This window comes from Pygocentrus nattereri, chromosome 19, assembly GCF_015220715.1.
Source record: "Pygocentrus nattereri isolate fPygNat1 chromosome 19, fPygNat1.pri, whole genome shotgun sequence".
Lineage (NCBI taxonomy): Eukaryota > Metazoa > Chordata > Actinopteri > Characiformes > Serrasalmidae > Pygocentrus > Pygocentrus nattereri.
Window position 1 is genome coordinate 11,306,858 of NC_051229.1, and position 14,120 is coordinate 11,320,977.

The 14,120-nt window shown below is 43.4% G+C and overlaps 1 protein-coding gene across 1 annotated transcript; it reads right to left on the reverse strand.

Moving 5' to 3' along the window:
• Positions 1-3,816: 3,816 nt before the first annotated feature.
• Positions 3,817-8,167, reverse strand: LOC108433092 (protein ANTAGONIST OF LIKE HETEROCHROMATIN PROTEIN 1). The gene is made up of 2 exons (XM_017707425.2): positions 7,849-8,167; positions 3,817-6,520 (listed from the first exon to the last, which is right to left on the reverse strand). Exons 1-2 carry the CDS (start codon positions 8,011-8,013, stop codon positions 5,372-5,374), a joined length of 1,314 nt encoding a protein of 437 aa, XP_017562914.1. The 5' UTR covers positions 8,014-8,167; the 3' UTR covers positions 3,817-5,371.
• Positions 8,168-14,120: the final 5,953 nt, after the last annotated feature.

Consider the following 14,120-nt stretch of genomic DNA (forward strand, 5'->3'; position numbering starts at 1 on the left):
TAAGCTGCTTATCCTTCTGAGTTGTAGCAGAGAGCTGGAGCCTATCCCAGCGGCCATTGGGTGGAAGGCAGGGTACACAGTACAGGTCCTCAGTCCATCACAGGGCAGAAAGACAGACATACATTCAAACACACACTCAGTTTAGTGTGTCCAGTTGGCCTGACTGTATGTCTTTGGACTGGGAGGAAGTCCACACAGACACGGAGAGGACCCTGGTCATCTAGCCAAGAACCTAGACCCTTCTTGCTAAGAGGTGACACGCTACCTACTGCGTCATCGTGCCGGCCAAATGTCTCATCTCATCACATTACATTTATCTGTTATTCAGTAATGTAACGCATCACTTGTCCTAAATTCAGTACTTACATTTCAGTAATGAAGAGTGCCCACTTGTGCAAAATTCACTAGACCTCTTTTTGGGTGACAGGACAAGAATGGCAGAGCTGTCTAGAACTTTAAAGGCGTGGTGATATGCACATTACTTTGAATTTGTTGGGCAAAGGCCCAAGAATGTGAAAGTAGCATGCATGGCCAGGGCATAAACAGCTATTCACTGCTGTGAGCACATCAACACTCTTTTATATTGTTTTCTAAACTGATACAGTTTTATTTTGAGACATATAGTTCAGTGGTGGACAGTAACAAAGTAAACGTTACTGTACTTAATTTTTTTCATGTATCTGTACTTTACTGAAGTATTTCCATTTTGGGCGACTTTGTACTTTCACTCCACTACATTTCACAGCTTGTTTTGACCTGATGGACATACCGACCCACTGCAAGCACATGGTTCTATGTCAGTGCAGCAGCGTAAAATTTTGGGAGAGTCTATTCAACATAAATGACAGAGCTAACCTAACGTTGTGTAAATAGAGCACAATACAGAAATATGTACACATATGCAGTTGTGACTGGCATGTGTCTTCTTTCTGAATTTATACAAACACGATTTAATTTTATAGTAAATTTGTTTTTGCTAGTTTATGAACAGAGACCTACAGATGCAATACAGTAAAGGAAACTCATTTGTGATGCTGAGTTTAAAGCAAGTTTTTATTAAACTTAAACTTGTAACTAAGTAAATAAATCTTAAACTGAATCTTTTTACCAAGAGTGACACTGGAGTAATTTCACCTAAAATGAGTTGATAAAGCAAAAGTCTTGCTTCAAAAATAGTAATGACATTAGAGTCATAATTTATTTAGTACTTTTATTTCTGATACTTAAGTACATTTGAAGGCAAATACTTTTGTACTTTTACTCAAGTGGAGGTCTAAAGGGAGGAACTTCTACTCTTACTGGAGTGATATTTTACCTTGGGTATCTCCACTTTAACTCAAGTACATGGTTTGTGTACTTCATCCACCACTGATATAGTCTACTGCCAGTGTTTTGATTGCCCTGCTTGAAAGGCATTCCAGTATTATTAGATGGAATGAGTCTTGTTCTTGCCATGACATTTTTCTGTGTAGTGCTCTTTAGGCTGGTTTTCACTGAATTTGCTGCTTTGTGTTACTAAAGAGCCCAAAACAAAAGTAAATTGAAATTGCTTCATTAGCTTTTTAAAGGGACAAATGTTCACTTTATTAGTAGCCTAACTTTTGTTACAATAATACTAATTTCCTCAAGCACCTTTATAGGAATTTCAGTGTAATGTTGAAATTCAGCACTTCACACTACTCACTTTTTGACTACTTGTATCAATTCTAAAACGTGGACATTTAAAGCTTGTAACCTGCAGTGCCTTGCAAGTGTTTTTACAGCAAATCTTTCTGTAAAGATTAAGTGACCCTTATTAGTCCCACAATGGGGAAATTTCACCTCCATATTTAACCCATCTGTGAAGTGAAACACCACATACACTCTTAGTGAGCACACACACACACACACACACTAGGGGGCAGTGAGCACAGTTGCCCAGAGCGGTGGGCAGCCCAATCCACATTGCCCAGGGAGCAGTTGGGGGTTAGGTGTCCAGCTGAAGGACACCTCAGTCACACGTTGTCGGCTCTGGGGATCGAACCGGTGACCTTCTGGTCACAAGGCTGGTTCCCTAGCCTTTTTGTGGTTAATACCGTTTTTTATTTTAATATAACACTCAGATATTTAAACAGTGCTTTCTTCATTGTCACACTTCTAAAACTCAAATAATGAACAGATCTCTCTCTCTCTCTCTCTCTCTCTCTCTCTCACTATATATATATATGTATATATATATATATGTATATGGATCTTGTATTATTTTATGACCATTAATTTTACCACTGACTTCTTGGTGATGAAAAACTTTAATTAGTATAGAAACCTTTTTAATTATGTGGACGTTACAAGCTCTTTAAAGAATTCTCCACTGTAAAGTTCTTTAATGAACCTATGGCATCACTCTATAAATAACTTGGACTTTAAGTCAATAACATGGAGACAGTCTAATCATGTCTAGTAATGTCTTGCATGATTGATTTAAAAAATATGTGTTTTGCGATTTGCAGTCCTATTTTGTAAAAATACCTAAACTAGACACCAAAAAAATGTCAACTAAAATGTTCTGACCCTGATGAGTTTGTCAGCTCGGATTCCAGCGCGTTCCCTTCTAAACAGCAACAGGCCAGGTCTATATATACAATATAATCCTCAACATAATCTTAACCCAGACTATACCTCAGAGCCATTCTTAATCTAAATCTCCACGAGCACAGCTGCCACAACATAGCGGAACAAACAAGGCAGAAGAAAAGTGTGGCCTGGAAAGAGATTTGCGTCACTTGAGGGTTTCTGGGTCTAGATGAGTCTAGACTTGTGGGTCACCTCAATAGAATCAAGAAACCTAAGCCTTCATATTTTACAGTTTTGAGACAGAGTAGATGAACAGACGGGGTCATGAGGTGAGATGAGGACATGCCAGCACATGATCTTTCAGTAAGGAATGATGTACGTATTTGAGGCAAAAGCATATAAGTTTAGGAGTAACTTTCTTGTTTTAAAACAAACACCTTTAAGAAATAACAGAAATCTTTACACATACAGTGACAGTGAGATGTGTAATAATAAGTCCAACAACTCAGGTTTGAATCTGAACAGACCATCCACCAGAGTGTTATAGTGTCCAGCTGCATGTTGGCTCTGGCTTTGCAGCACAACTGAACTCCCTGAATGACTGAAACTTGAATTGTGACGTCTCTGCTCTTGATCCCTGAAAAGCATCTTTGTAGAGAAATGAGAAAACCTTATCTTCTGTTTATGTAACTTGAAAAAACTTTTGAGTTGCGGCACAATTTTAGCAATCAGATGTAGTGCACAATTTCTATTTGCTTCCTGAGTTTAACATATTAGAAAGACATAAAACAAATGATAAAATATGCTGTAAAATTTTCACATGCCACATTTTCTAATTAATTTTAAACAGTAATTGTGCAATAAAATGTGCAGAAGTGTGTTCTCTGTAGAGCAGAGGTCACTAATAGGCGGACCGCGGGCCGACTCCAGACCCAGATGCTGTCCTATGCGGACCTGGACCTATAACCAATAAACTATGGAGAATTATTTCATTTTGATGGGGTGGTCCTATTTAGATTGGCATAGCTTTTCTAGCCTTTACGGTAGCTTTAGCAGCCAGAGACTCACAGAACAATCGAATGTGTTGTAAATGTCACACGTGACGCTTCTCAGCCGATCAGATCTGTGCATTATGATGTGCACCAAGACTCGAAAGAGTGATGCACACACAGGGGAGGGAAGAGGCAAGAAACAGCAGTCAGAGAAGAAAGTGAATCAGATCGTTTTACATGTTGTGCTCTAAAAAGAGAAAACTGACAAATGTTGAAATATCACTGAATTGTACTTTATTTGATTTGACATTCAGTTGTTAATGTATAAGATGTTGATATAATTACCAGGCTTCTTCAGTTTACTGTATATGGCATGAATCATGATGCAAGGTAGACATTATGATGTTCTGGACCTTTGATTGAGGAAATGTTCTCGAACTGGACCTTACTGAATTTTAATTAAAGACCCCTGCTGTAGAAGATTTACTTATTTTCACATAGAAAATCAACAGAAACGTAATCTGATCAAGACCTTTACATATGACTGTATATAGAGTGAGATGGATGCATGAATGACATATGACTGTCACTAGCTCTCCTCTCAATTTCCCTAACTGCTCTTTATTTATCTTGCAGTTCCTTTGGTTTGCTACTGTAAATTAGTTTAATATGCACTCTGCAACCTGCCTCTTCTCCTGATTCTACATCAGCTCTTCAACCTGGTCTTTAGCCATCGTGTTAGAATGTAATACCTTTACTAACAGTAAAGAGAAGACATTTTCAGGCATGTTATAACCTTCGGTTTTTAAATTGTATTTTAAGATGTAAAGATCTGAACTTTTTTATGGTCTGTTTGTGATGAAACATTCATACAATGACAGCTGATATTCTGAAATGGTGGAAAAAATTATAAAAGTCACTACAAAACAAACTACAGAAAAGGTAGGAACAAATAAAGACAAGCAAAATCAAAACAGGTATTACAGTAGACAAAACACTGGCATCCACTGCAACAGAAACATAAGAAAGAGAAATAAGAGCCACAGCCACAGACAAATATCACTAAAGGCGGAAGTAAAAAGATAGGCCTGCACCTATACATCTCTCCATACAGGTGAACGTGGCTTACAATTAATTACTGCCTGTAATACTCATAACAGCACAATCCTCAATCCTTTAAACCCAAGTGATGGTAATTTGTTTCATTTATAACACTGTTATGAAGCATAATTTCTAAAAACTAGTTAAGAGCACGCCATATGGAACACGATACCTATATATGTACTTTAAATATGCTCTTTATCACAGATTTTGTGTAATATTATTCTAACAGTGTTACCTGTTCAGGTCTGCAGTCACATTAATCCAGTGTAACACACTTTTATTCACGTTCTATTACTTGGAAATGGTGCTTCATGACAGTGTTATAAATGGAGCCAATGTCCATCAAAGTGTGATTCACTTTTTAAAACATCTGATGCTGTACTGAGATTAAGACCATAAGCTATTTATAAATGCTCAAGTTTTGCTTTACGAATTCACTGCTTAGTCATGATTCAGTGCTTATAAATGTGCTATGAAGTCCCTATGTAGGTAGCCTTCAAATAAAGCATTGCCCTGGCATTGTTGTAATGGTCCACTGACCAAATATCTGATCAGCAGTGGCCCTACGGTGGTCTTCTTTTACTGAAGAACAACAGATAAGGTACAGTCAAGAACTGCAAACCTACCAAGTTCACCTATATGGTAGGAGTTTCTGATAAATATGCATAGATCTCTATTAAACTAACACTTTCTTGTAGGGCAGTTATGGAGGACAGTTTCTCTCAGTTCTGCTGCTCCTGTTGGTTCTGCTGATTGTCCTGCTGCAAGAAGTATTCACAGTACAGCGCTCGCACCTCATCACCGGCAGGATTGTCACCTGAAGCTGGCGCCTCGTCAGCCGGCTGTGGATTGTCCTCCTGTCTCACAGCCTGCACCCACTCATCCACAAAAGTGTCCCCGTGCACTTCGCAGACATTGTGGAGGATGCAGCAGGCCAGGATCATGGTGGGCACCACGTCCATGTGGCAGTCGTTTCTTTTTAGCAGGCACTGCCAGCGTGCCCTGAGCCTCAGGAAAGCATCGTCCACCACACTGCGAGCCCTCTCCAAGCGGCGGTTGAAAGCCCGCTGCCCTGGCGTTAGTCCCTCTGACTCAGGGTAACCCTTCAGAAGCCAGCTTTGGAGGGGATACCCAGCATCCCCCAGCATGAGGTATCCCAAGGGCTTGCCCATGAAGTTCCGAGGTGGTGGATCACGTGGAGAGAGGCCCCCCTCACACCCCATAGCCCACAGTGTAGAGTTCTGTAGGATGGCGGCATGCTCAGTGCCCCCAGGAAAGCCAGCGCACACGTCCCAGAACTGACCAAGACCGTCCACTGCGCCCTGAGTGACCACAGATAGCCAGCCACGGCTGTTCCAGTAGCTGTCAGCATTGGCAGTCGGTGCAATAATTGGCACGTGGAGGCTGCCCAGGACACCCACGCAGTGCGGGAAGCCCCAGCGAGTGCTGAAAAGACGGGCAGCATCCTCCAGCTCCTGCTGACTGGGTGTGCGGAGGTAGAGTGGGCGGAGCATGACCGCAATGGCATGGCACACTTCCCGCACGCACTTGCACACAGTGGACCGACCTACGCCAAACAGCGTGCTGATGGTGCGGTACTCAACGTTAGAGGCAAGGCGCCACAGGGCCACGGCCACACGCTTCTCCAGGGGCAGCGCTGGACGCAGGCAGGTGTCCTGCCGAGTGAGGCGTGGTTTCAGCTTCCCACAGAGGAGGAAGAAGGTCTCTCTGCTCATTCTGAAGTGCTCCAGCCAATCAGAGGGTTGGAACTCTGTCATGACCACCCGCTCCCACCAGTCGGTGCTCTCTATGTTGGTCCAAGCACGAGTGCGTGCTACGCTAACAGAACGGGTGCTCTGAGCAATCAACATCTGGAAAAAGGAAAACAAAGCTGTATTCACTGTTTCAAACAGAACTGTGTATGAATACTTTATAACAGCATACTTTACCATCCATAGCGATAAAAAGATTAAGGGGCAGTCAAAGACTACGCCTAACTTAGAATGCCAAGAGAGCTATAAATATATCCACATGCGTCAACCTACTAATTTTAAACAGCAAAACTATTAAATAACTATTAAGCTCTATTATACCCAGAAAGTCTAATGAATCTTCTTATCTTGTATTAAATAACAGACTTAAAGGGGAATTCCACTGACTGAGATGGTTGAGATGTAAACGAGCCATTCAGAGTGGTCTGATGTGCAATGGTTCATTGTTTCATAGAGAAACCTGCCAGCACAGATTTCTCTTACAGGGGTGGTGATGGGAACCAGGGGTCATGATGTCTACAACACAAACCCGGCCATTTTATTTACTATCCAAAACTACCAGTGAACCTACACATATCTTCAGAGTTTCCTTGAAGACCGAACCTATACATGTCTCTATAAGACATATAAGTTTTTATGTCATATTAATAATGGTGATATAATGCTACGTCTGAAAAATGTTTTTGCGCACTATTTTGCCTTCCAACATGACGCATGTATCTATCCACCATCAATGCATTTGGAAAAGAGTTTTAGTCCAAAACCTCTGTAGTAGAGCCATGTCTTGGCATCATACAGGGATCTGTAGGCATTTCACATAACTACTTTCTGTGATGTAGCTTTTAAGCCTTAAGTGCCACAGACACCTGGTTCCTATAATCACAACGGTGAATAAGATGGTTCTGTAGAAGCACACATTTAAAAAACAAACCATTCTGAATATGCTATATTAAAATTAATACATGTTAAGGATTTAATATGGCAGATTTTTAGACAACTCCTCTTTAATATCTAAAGTTTCACAGGTACCCATTGTTTATTGAATAATTCTGTGGGTTTGGTTGGTATGCTCATCCTCTGACTGACCACTGACCAAACCTCGTCATGAATTTAGAAACATGTCTCCTCATTTTTTGACGCAAAAGCCTAAAAGCCAGTGTCTTCACAGAGTATAGAAACAACATTTTAATAATAATAGCTATACTTAAATACTTTCTTTGACTCTTTCTTTAATACTAAGCATGGAAACGCAAAAGGAAGTACAGCCAAAGTCGCGGCTCTCATGCAGCTCTTAACTGCTGTTAGCAAGTAGCTCTTAACTAAGAGCGTTTTCGGGGGTCGTTATGCTGGCTATCGTGGACCTTATTTTATTTTTATTTTTTTAATAATAAATGTCCACTGAGACGCACGGACGCCGCTTAAATTACCATGAGCATCCTCTTCTGTCTCTGGAGGAAATACTGTCTCTGTCTGATTCTCTGCTGGGCTTCATTCCGTCTCCGAGTCTCGGCGTTTGTTAAGTCCCTCCGCCGCTTCATTAGCATGTAAGTAAGCGTGAACATCAGAGACCTCGTCTTTTCGTCGTAGTCCATTTTGAGGTTTTTATATTATTACTGTGAGAATGAGCGAAGCCTCAGGTAACACATTCAAGCCCAGCTTCAAGAGTAACGCAGTGTTCACAGCCAATCTTGTTATGTTTGTATTTAGCCTTTTAGCTGGCGAGCTAGCGCTTCGTCTTCTTCTTCAGTGGCAAAATAAAAGGGCGGCAGAATAAAAGTCCGCATCGCCGCCAAACGGCCGTTTTTATTTATTTAATATTATTGTTATTATTATTAATATTGGCGCAGAAGCATGTGTGTGTATTACTGCAGGCTTTTATTTTATTACCTGTATTATTTGGGGTCATTTTGGGAAAATATAAGGTAATTCGATAAGGTCCTCATTCTTAATCTTAAGAACTAAATTAGACAGATTTAAAAAATCAATGCATAAATAAAGTGCTTGCTCTTACAGTTTTGGAGGTTTGAGGGTTAATTGTTATATTATTATATATTTTATTTATATATAATATAGTTATATACATCCATCCATCCATCCATCCATCCATTATCTTCCGCTTGTCCGGGGTTCGGGTCGCGGGGGCAGCATCCTAAGCAATGAAGCCCAGACCTCCCTTTCCCCAGCCACTTCCACCAGCTCTCCAAGGGGGATTCCGAGGCGCTCCCAGGTGGACTCGAGGGAGGCGTCCAGGAGGCATCCTAACCAGATGCCCGAACCACCTCAGCTGGCTCCTCTCGACGTGAAGAAGCAGCGGCTCTACTCCGAGTCCCTCCCGGATGACTGAACTTCTCACCCTATCTCTAAGGGAGAGTCCAGACACCCTGCGGAGGAAACTCATTTCGGCCGCTTGTATTCGCGATCTTATTCTTTTGGTCATTACCCAAAGCTCATGCCCATAGGTGAGGGTGGGAACGTAGATCGACCGGTAAATCGAGAGCCTTGCCTTATGGCTCAGCTCTTTCTTTACCACAACAGACCGGTAAAGAGCCCGCATCACTGCTGACCCAGCACCAATCCGCCTGTCAATCTCCCGCTCCCTTGTACCATCACTCGTGAACAAGACCCCGAGATACTTGAACTCCTCCACTTGAGGCAAGAGCCTATCCCCGACCCAGAGAGGGCTCTCCACCCTTTTCCGCCTGAGAACCATGGTCTCGGATTTAGAGGTACTGATTCTCATCCCAGCCGCTTCACACTCGGCTGCAAACCGATCCAGCGAAAGCTGAAGTTCGCGGCCTGATGTCCCCAATAGGACCACATCATCTGCAAACAGCAGTGATGTGACCCTGAGGTCACCAAACCGGACACCCTCCATCCCTTGACTGCGCCTAGAAATTCTATCCATAAAAATTATGAATAGAATCAGTGACAAAGGGCAGCCCTGACGGAGTCCAACTCTCACTGGGAACGAGTCTGACTTACTGCCGGCTATGCGAACCAAACTCCAGCTTTGTTTGTACAGGGCCTGAATGGCTCGTAGCAAAGAGCCATGTACCCAGTACTCCCGAAGCACCTCCCACAGAATACCCCGGGGAACACAGTCGAATGCCTTCTCCAGATCCACAAAGCACATGTGGACTGGTTGGGCAAACTCCCATGAACCCTCCAGAATCCTGGAGAGGGTGAAGAGTTGGTCCAGTGTTCCACGACCAGGGCGGAACCCGCACTGTTCCTCCTGGATCCGAGGTTCGACTATAAGCCGGACTCTCTTCTCCCGTACCCCTGCATAGACCTTGCCAGGGAGGCTGAGGAGTGTGATTCCCCTGTAGTTGGAACACACCCTCCGGTCCCCTTTTTTAAAAAGAGGCACCACCACCCCAGTCTGCCAATCCATTGGCACCGCCCCCGATGTCCACGCAATGTTGAAAAGGCGTGTCAGCCAAGACAGCCGCACAACATCCAGAGCCTTGAGGAACTCAGGGCGGATCTCATCCACCCCTGGAGCCTTGCCACCAAGGAGCTTCTTAACTACCTTAGCGACTTCGGCCTCAGTAATGGACAAGCCTATTCCCATGTCCCCAGACTCAGCCTCCTCACTGGAGAACGTGTCGGTGGGATTGAGAAGGTCCTCAAAGTATTCCTTCCACCGCCCAATGACGTCTTCAGTCGAAGTCAGCAGCACGCCATCTCCACTATATACAGTGCTAGTGGCACACTGCTTTCCCTTTCTGAGTCGCCTGACGGTTTGCCAGAATCTTTTCGGAGCCGACTTAAAGTCAGTTTCCAAGGCCTCACCAAACTCCTCCCATACACGGGTTTTTGCCTTGGCAACAACTGAAGCCGCAGATCGCTTGGCCTGTCGATACCTGCCAGCTGCCTCTGGTGTCCCACAGGCCAACCATGCCCGGTAGGACTCCTTCTTCAGCTTGACGGCATCTCTCACCTGGGGTGTCCACCACCGGGTTCGAGGATTACCGCCCCGACAGGCACCAACTACCTTACGGCCACAGCTACAGTCAGCCGCTTCAGCAATGGAGGAGCGGAACATGGCCCATTCTGAGTCAATGTCCCCCACCTCCCCCGATATCTGGTCAAAGTTCTGACGGAGGTGTGAGTTGAAGATCAATCTGACAGGTTCTTCTGCTAGACGTTCCCAGCAAACCCTCACTATGCGTTTGGGCTTGCCTGGTCTGACTGGCATCTTCCCCCACCACCTGATCCAACTCACCACCAGGTGGTGATCAGTTGACAGCTCAGCTCCTCTCTTTACCCGAGTGTCCAAAACACATGTCCGCAAGTCCGATGACACGACTACAAATTCAATCATTGAACTGCGGCCTAGGGTGTCCTGGTGCCATGTGCACTTATGGACATCCTTGTGTTCAAACATGGTGTTCGTGATGGACAAACTGTGGTTTGCGCAGAAGTCCAAAAACTGAACACCACTCGGGTTCAGATCAGAGAGGCCATTCCTCCCAATCACACCCCTCCAGGTCTCACTGTCATTGCCCACGTGAGCGTTGAAGTCCCCCAGTAGGACAATAGAGTCTCCAGGAGGAGCACTTTCAAGCACCCTTCCCAAGGACTCTAAGAAGGCTGGGTACTCTGAACTGCTGTTCGGTGCATAAGCACAGACAACAGTCAGGACCCGTTCCCCAACCCGAAGGCGTAGGGAAGCTACCCTCTCGTCCACCGGAGAAAACCCCAACATACAGGCACCGAGTCGAGGGGCTATGAGAAAGCCCACACCTGCCCGCCGCCTCTCACCATGGGCAACTCCAGAAAAGAATAAAGTCCAGCCCCTCTCAAGGAGATTGGACCCAGAGCCCAAGCTGTGTGTTGAGGTGAGCCCGACTATATCTAGCCGGTATCTCTCAACCTCGCGCACCAACTCAGGCTCCTTCCCCGCCAGTGAGGTAACGTTCCAAGTTCCAAAAGCCAGTTTCAGCAACCGAGGATCAGAACGCCAAGGCCCACGCCTTCGGACACTGCCCGATCCACAACGCACCGAACCCCTGCTACTGCCCCTCCCATTGGTGGTGGGTCGATGGGAGGGGGGACTCATGTAACTCCTTCGGGCTGGGCCCGGCCGGGCACCATGAGTAAATGCCCGGCCACCAGACGCTCGCTGGCGAGCCCCTCCCCCAGGCCTGGCTCCAGGGTGGGGCCCCGGTAACCCTGTTCCGGGCAGGGTACACAAGTCCTGTTTTTGTGTCTTCATAGGGGTTATTATGGATCAAACTTTGTCTGACCTGTCACCTAGCACCAGTTTGCCATGGGAGACCCTACCAGGAGCTTTTGCTCCAGACAACATAGCTCCTAAGATCATTCAAGCACGCAAACCCCTCCACCACGATAAGGTGGTGATCCAAGGAGAGGATAGTTATATACATATATATATATATATATATATATATATATATATATATATATATATATATATATATATATATATATATAAAGAAAAATTCTCTTTGTGATTTAAACAAAATGTATTTTTAAGCAATAAGTCTATAACATACAAACATGTGTGATATAGAAATGTAATATTTTAAATGGTAGTATAAAGGTACATGCAATACATTTCATTGGAAATTTGAATTCCCTAATCTCATATTTCTGCCAACATAGTGAAATAATTTCACTTAATACAATTAATAAGGTAACAATGTCTTGACATAAGTTCAATAATCTTATAATATTCTTACAACACTCTCAAAACAAGAAATGCTTTTTATATTGACAATGTTTGAGATAGCCTTTTTTTTGCAGTATACACACTTGTGCCACTCAGGAGACCATTTATTTACAACTGTGCATTCCTGTCTTTTGCCTAGAGCCCCCAGATCACAAACTCCACCCCTGGTTAGTGCAGAATGTCTTATTACAGCTGTAAAACAGTGAATAAATGTCCTCAAATCATCAACAAATCTTACCTCAGTTTGGTGTCTTTTCTCTGGCTGAAAGTGCATCCATTTGTGGTGAAAAACAAAAGAGTCACCGTTTTCTTTAGGGGTTTGTGTGACTACTGATGTACACTAATGCTAGACTAGCAGTCAGGATTGGTTGACACCACAGTGATTCCCACCGGTTGTATTCATATATGATGTATTTCATCCATGCTGGGTACTATAGTGAAAGAACACTGATGAATAGAAACATGAAAACAATTGAAAGTTCTGCCAAAGTTCTGCGCTCCTCTATAGAATACTGCACAGCACAGTAAATAACATACTGACCTCTAGTTTTAGGCCACAAAGCCCCTTTAAAAGAGGAAGTGTCTTTTCAAGCAGTGACTTCTGTTTGCTACACACTTAAAAAAGAAGGTTCTTCATGGGTTCTTTACTAAAGATAATAATAAAAATAATAATAATAATAATGATAATTTATATAGAACCTATATAGAACCAAGTGGCAGCTCAAAGTGCTTTACAGACAGGTGATAAAGCTTAACAGTAATAAAAGAAATGATAAGTATGAATTGTTTTTGTATTTATTTACTCAGTATTATAAGTAAATAAATGATTCTATGTAGAACCGCGACTAAGCATCGGTAAAGGGTTCCTCAGGTTGTTGGAGAGCGTATTCTACATGGTTCTATACAGAACCTTTTTTTGAAAAGGGTTCTATATAGCACCAACAGGGTTCTTCTAGGATAACAAGCCTGACATTGCAACAATAGAAGACCCCTTTTTGGGGCTGTGTAGAACCCTTTTTCGAAAAGGTTCTATAGAGAAAGCGGTTCTATATAGAACCATCTACAGCACATTCTCCAGCGATCTGAAGAACCATTTCATGATGCTAAGAACGCTCATGCCATGAGTTCTTTGAGTGTTTATGGTTCTATATAGAACCGCTTTCTTTACTAAAGAACTCTTTGAAGAACCCTCATTTATAAGTGTGCAGTGTATGTGTTCTTTACTTTTACGCCATGCGGGTGAGGCAGAGCTGCTCTCCACTGAAGCCATCGAGTTTGAGAGAGTAGTTTTCCAGAAGCAGAGCTCTAAGGTCCTCCTGCCGTGCTGCTGTAATGCTGTAGAGCAGTGCGGCTTCTTTTTCTTTTGCCGTGTTCTTTGATGGATTTTAACAGGATGCGAGGAAAAGCTTTTCCACACTGAAAGGCTCCTGGGCTATGAATTCTCGCTGGATTTCTGATGTGCGGTGATGAAAAACTTGTTGTGTCCAAGGAGTCTCCAGTCACTCTTTCTTCCTCTGTGGATCCTGCCCCGCTGTTTTCTTTTTCTCTCCTGCTCCTTTCATCATAACATCCTGTCATTTTAGGATGGGAAATTACTATCATCCAAAACATTATGCTGTCATAAGAGCTCTCAGCAATCCATTTCCTTTTTTAAGGACACAAACAGTGAAGACGACGTGTGTTCTCAACTGCACTGTGCTGTATGTTTTAAACACAGACATTTGAAGCTTCGAAAAGACATTGTATGTTTTACATTAAGTTGGTGGCAGACATTTTCATATATATTGTACCTCATAGCAGCTTCACAGTGACTCTCTCAGTAGAAAGCTCTGGTGTGGAGCTGATGCTGCTGTTCTCCACTTCTAACAACCTGCTGATTCGGGCGCTGCTCATATTCGCAGTAGGTGATGCACCAGGACTTCTAGAAGGCCCAGCATGACTTTCCTCATAAAATCGGTCCAGCGTGTTGGAAATCATGGTTGGATGATCCCTGGGTCACTT

Bases quoted from the DNA above. Each gene is read 5' to 3' on its own strand.
- LOC108433092 (XM_017707425.2), bottom strand. From the start codon at position 8,013: ATGGACTACGACGAAAAGACGAGGTCTCTGATGTTCACGCTTACTTAC. The intron at 6,521-7,848 runs GTAATTTAAGCG...TCCTTTTTCCAG, and splicing joins GACAGAAGAGGATGCTCATG to ATGTTGATTGCTCAGAGCAC.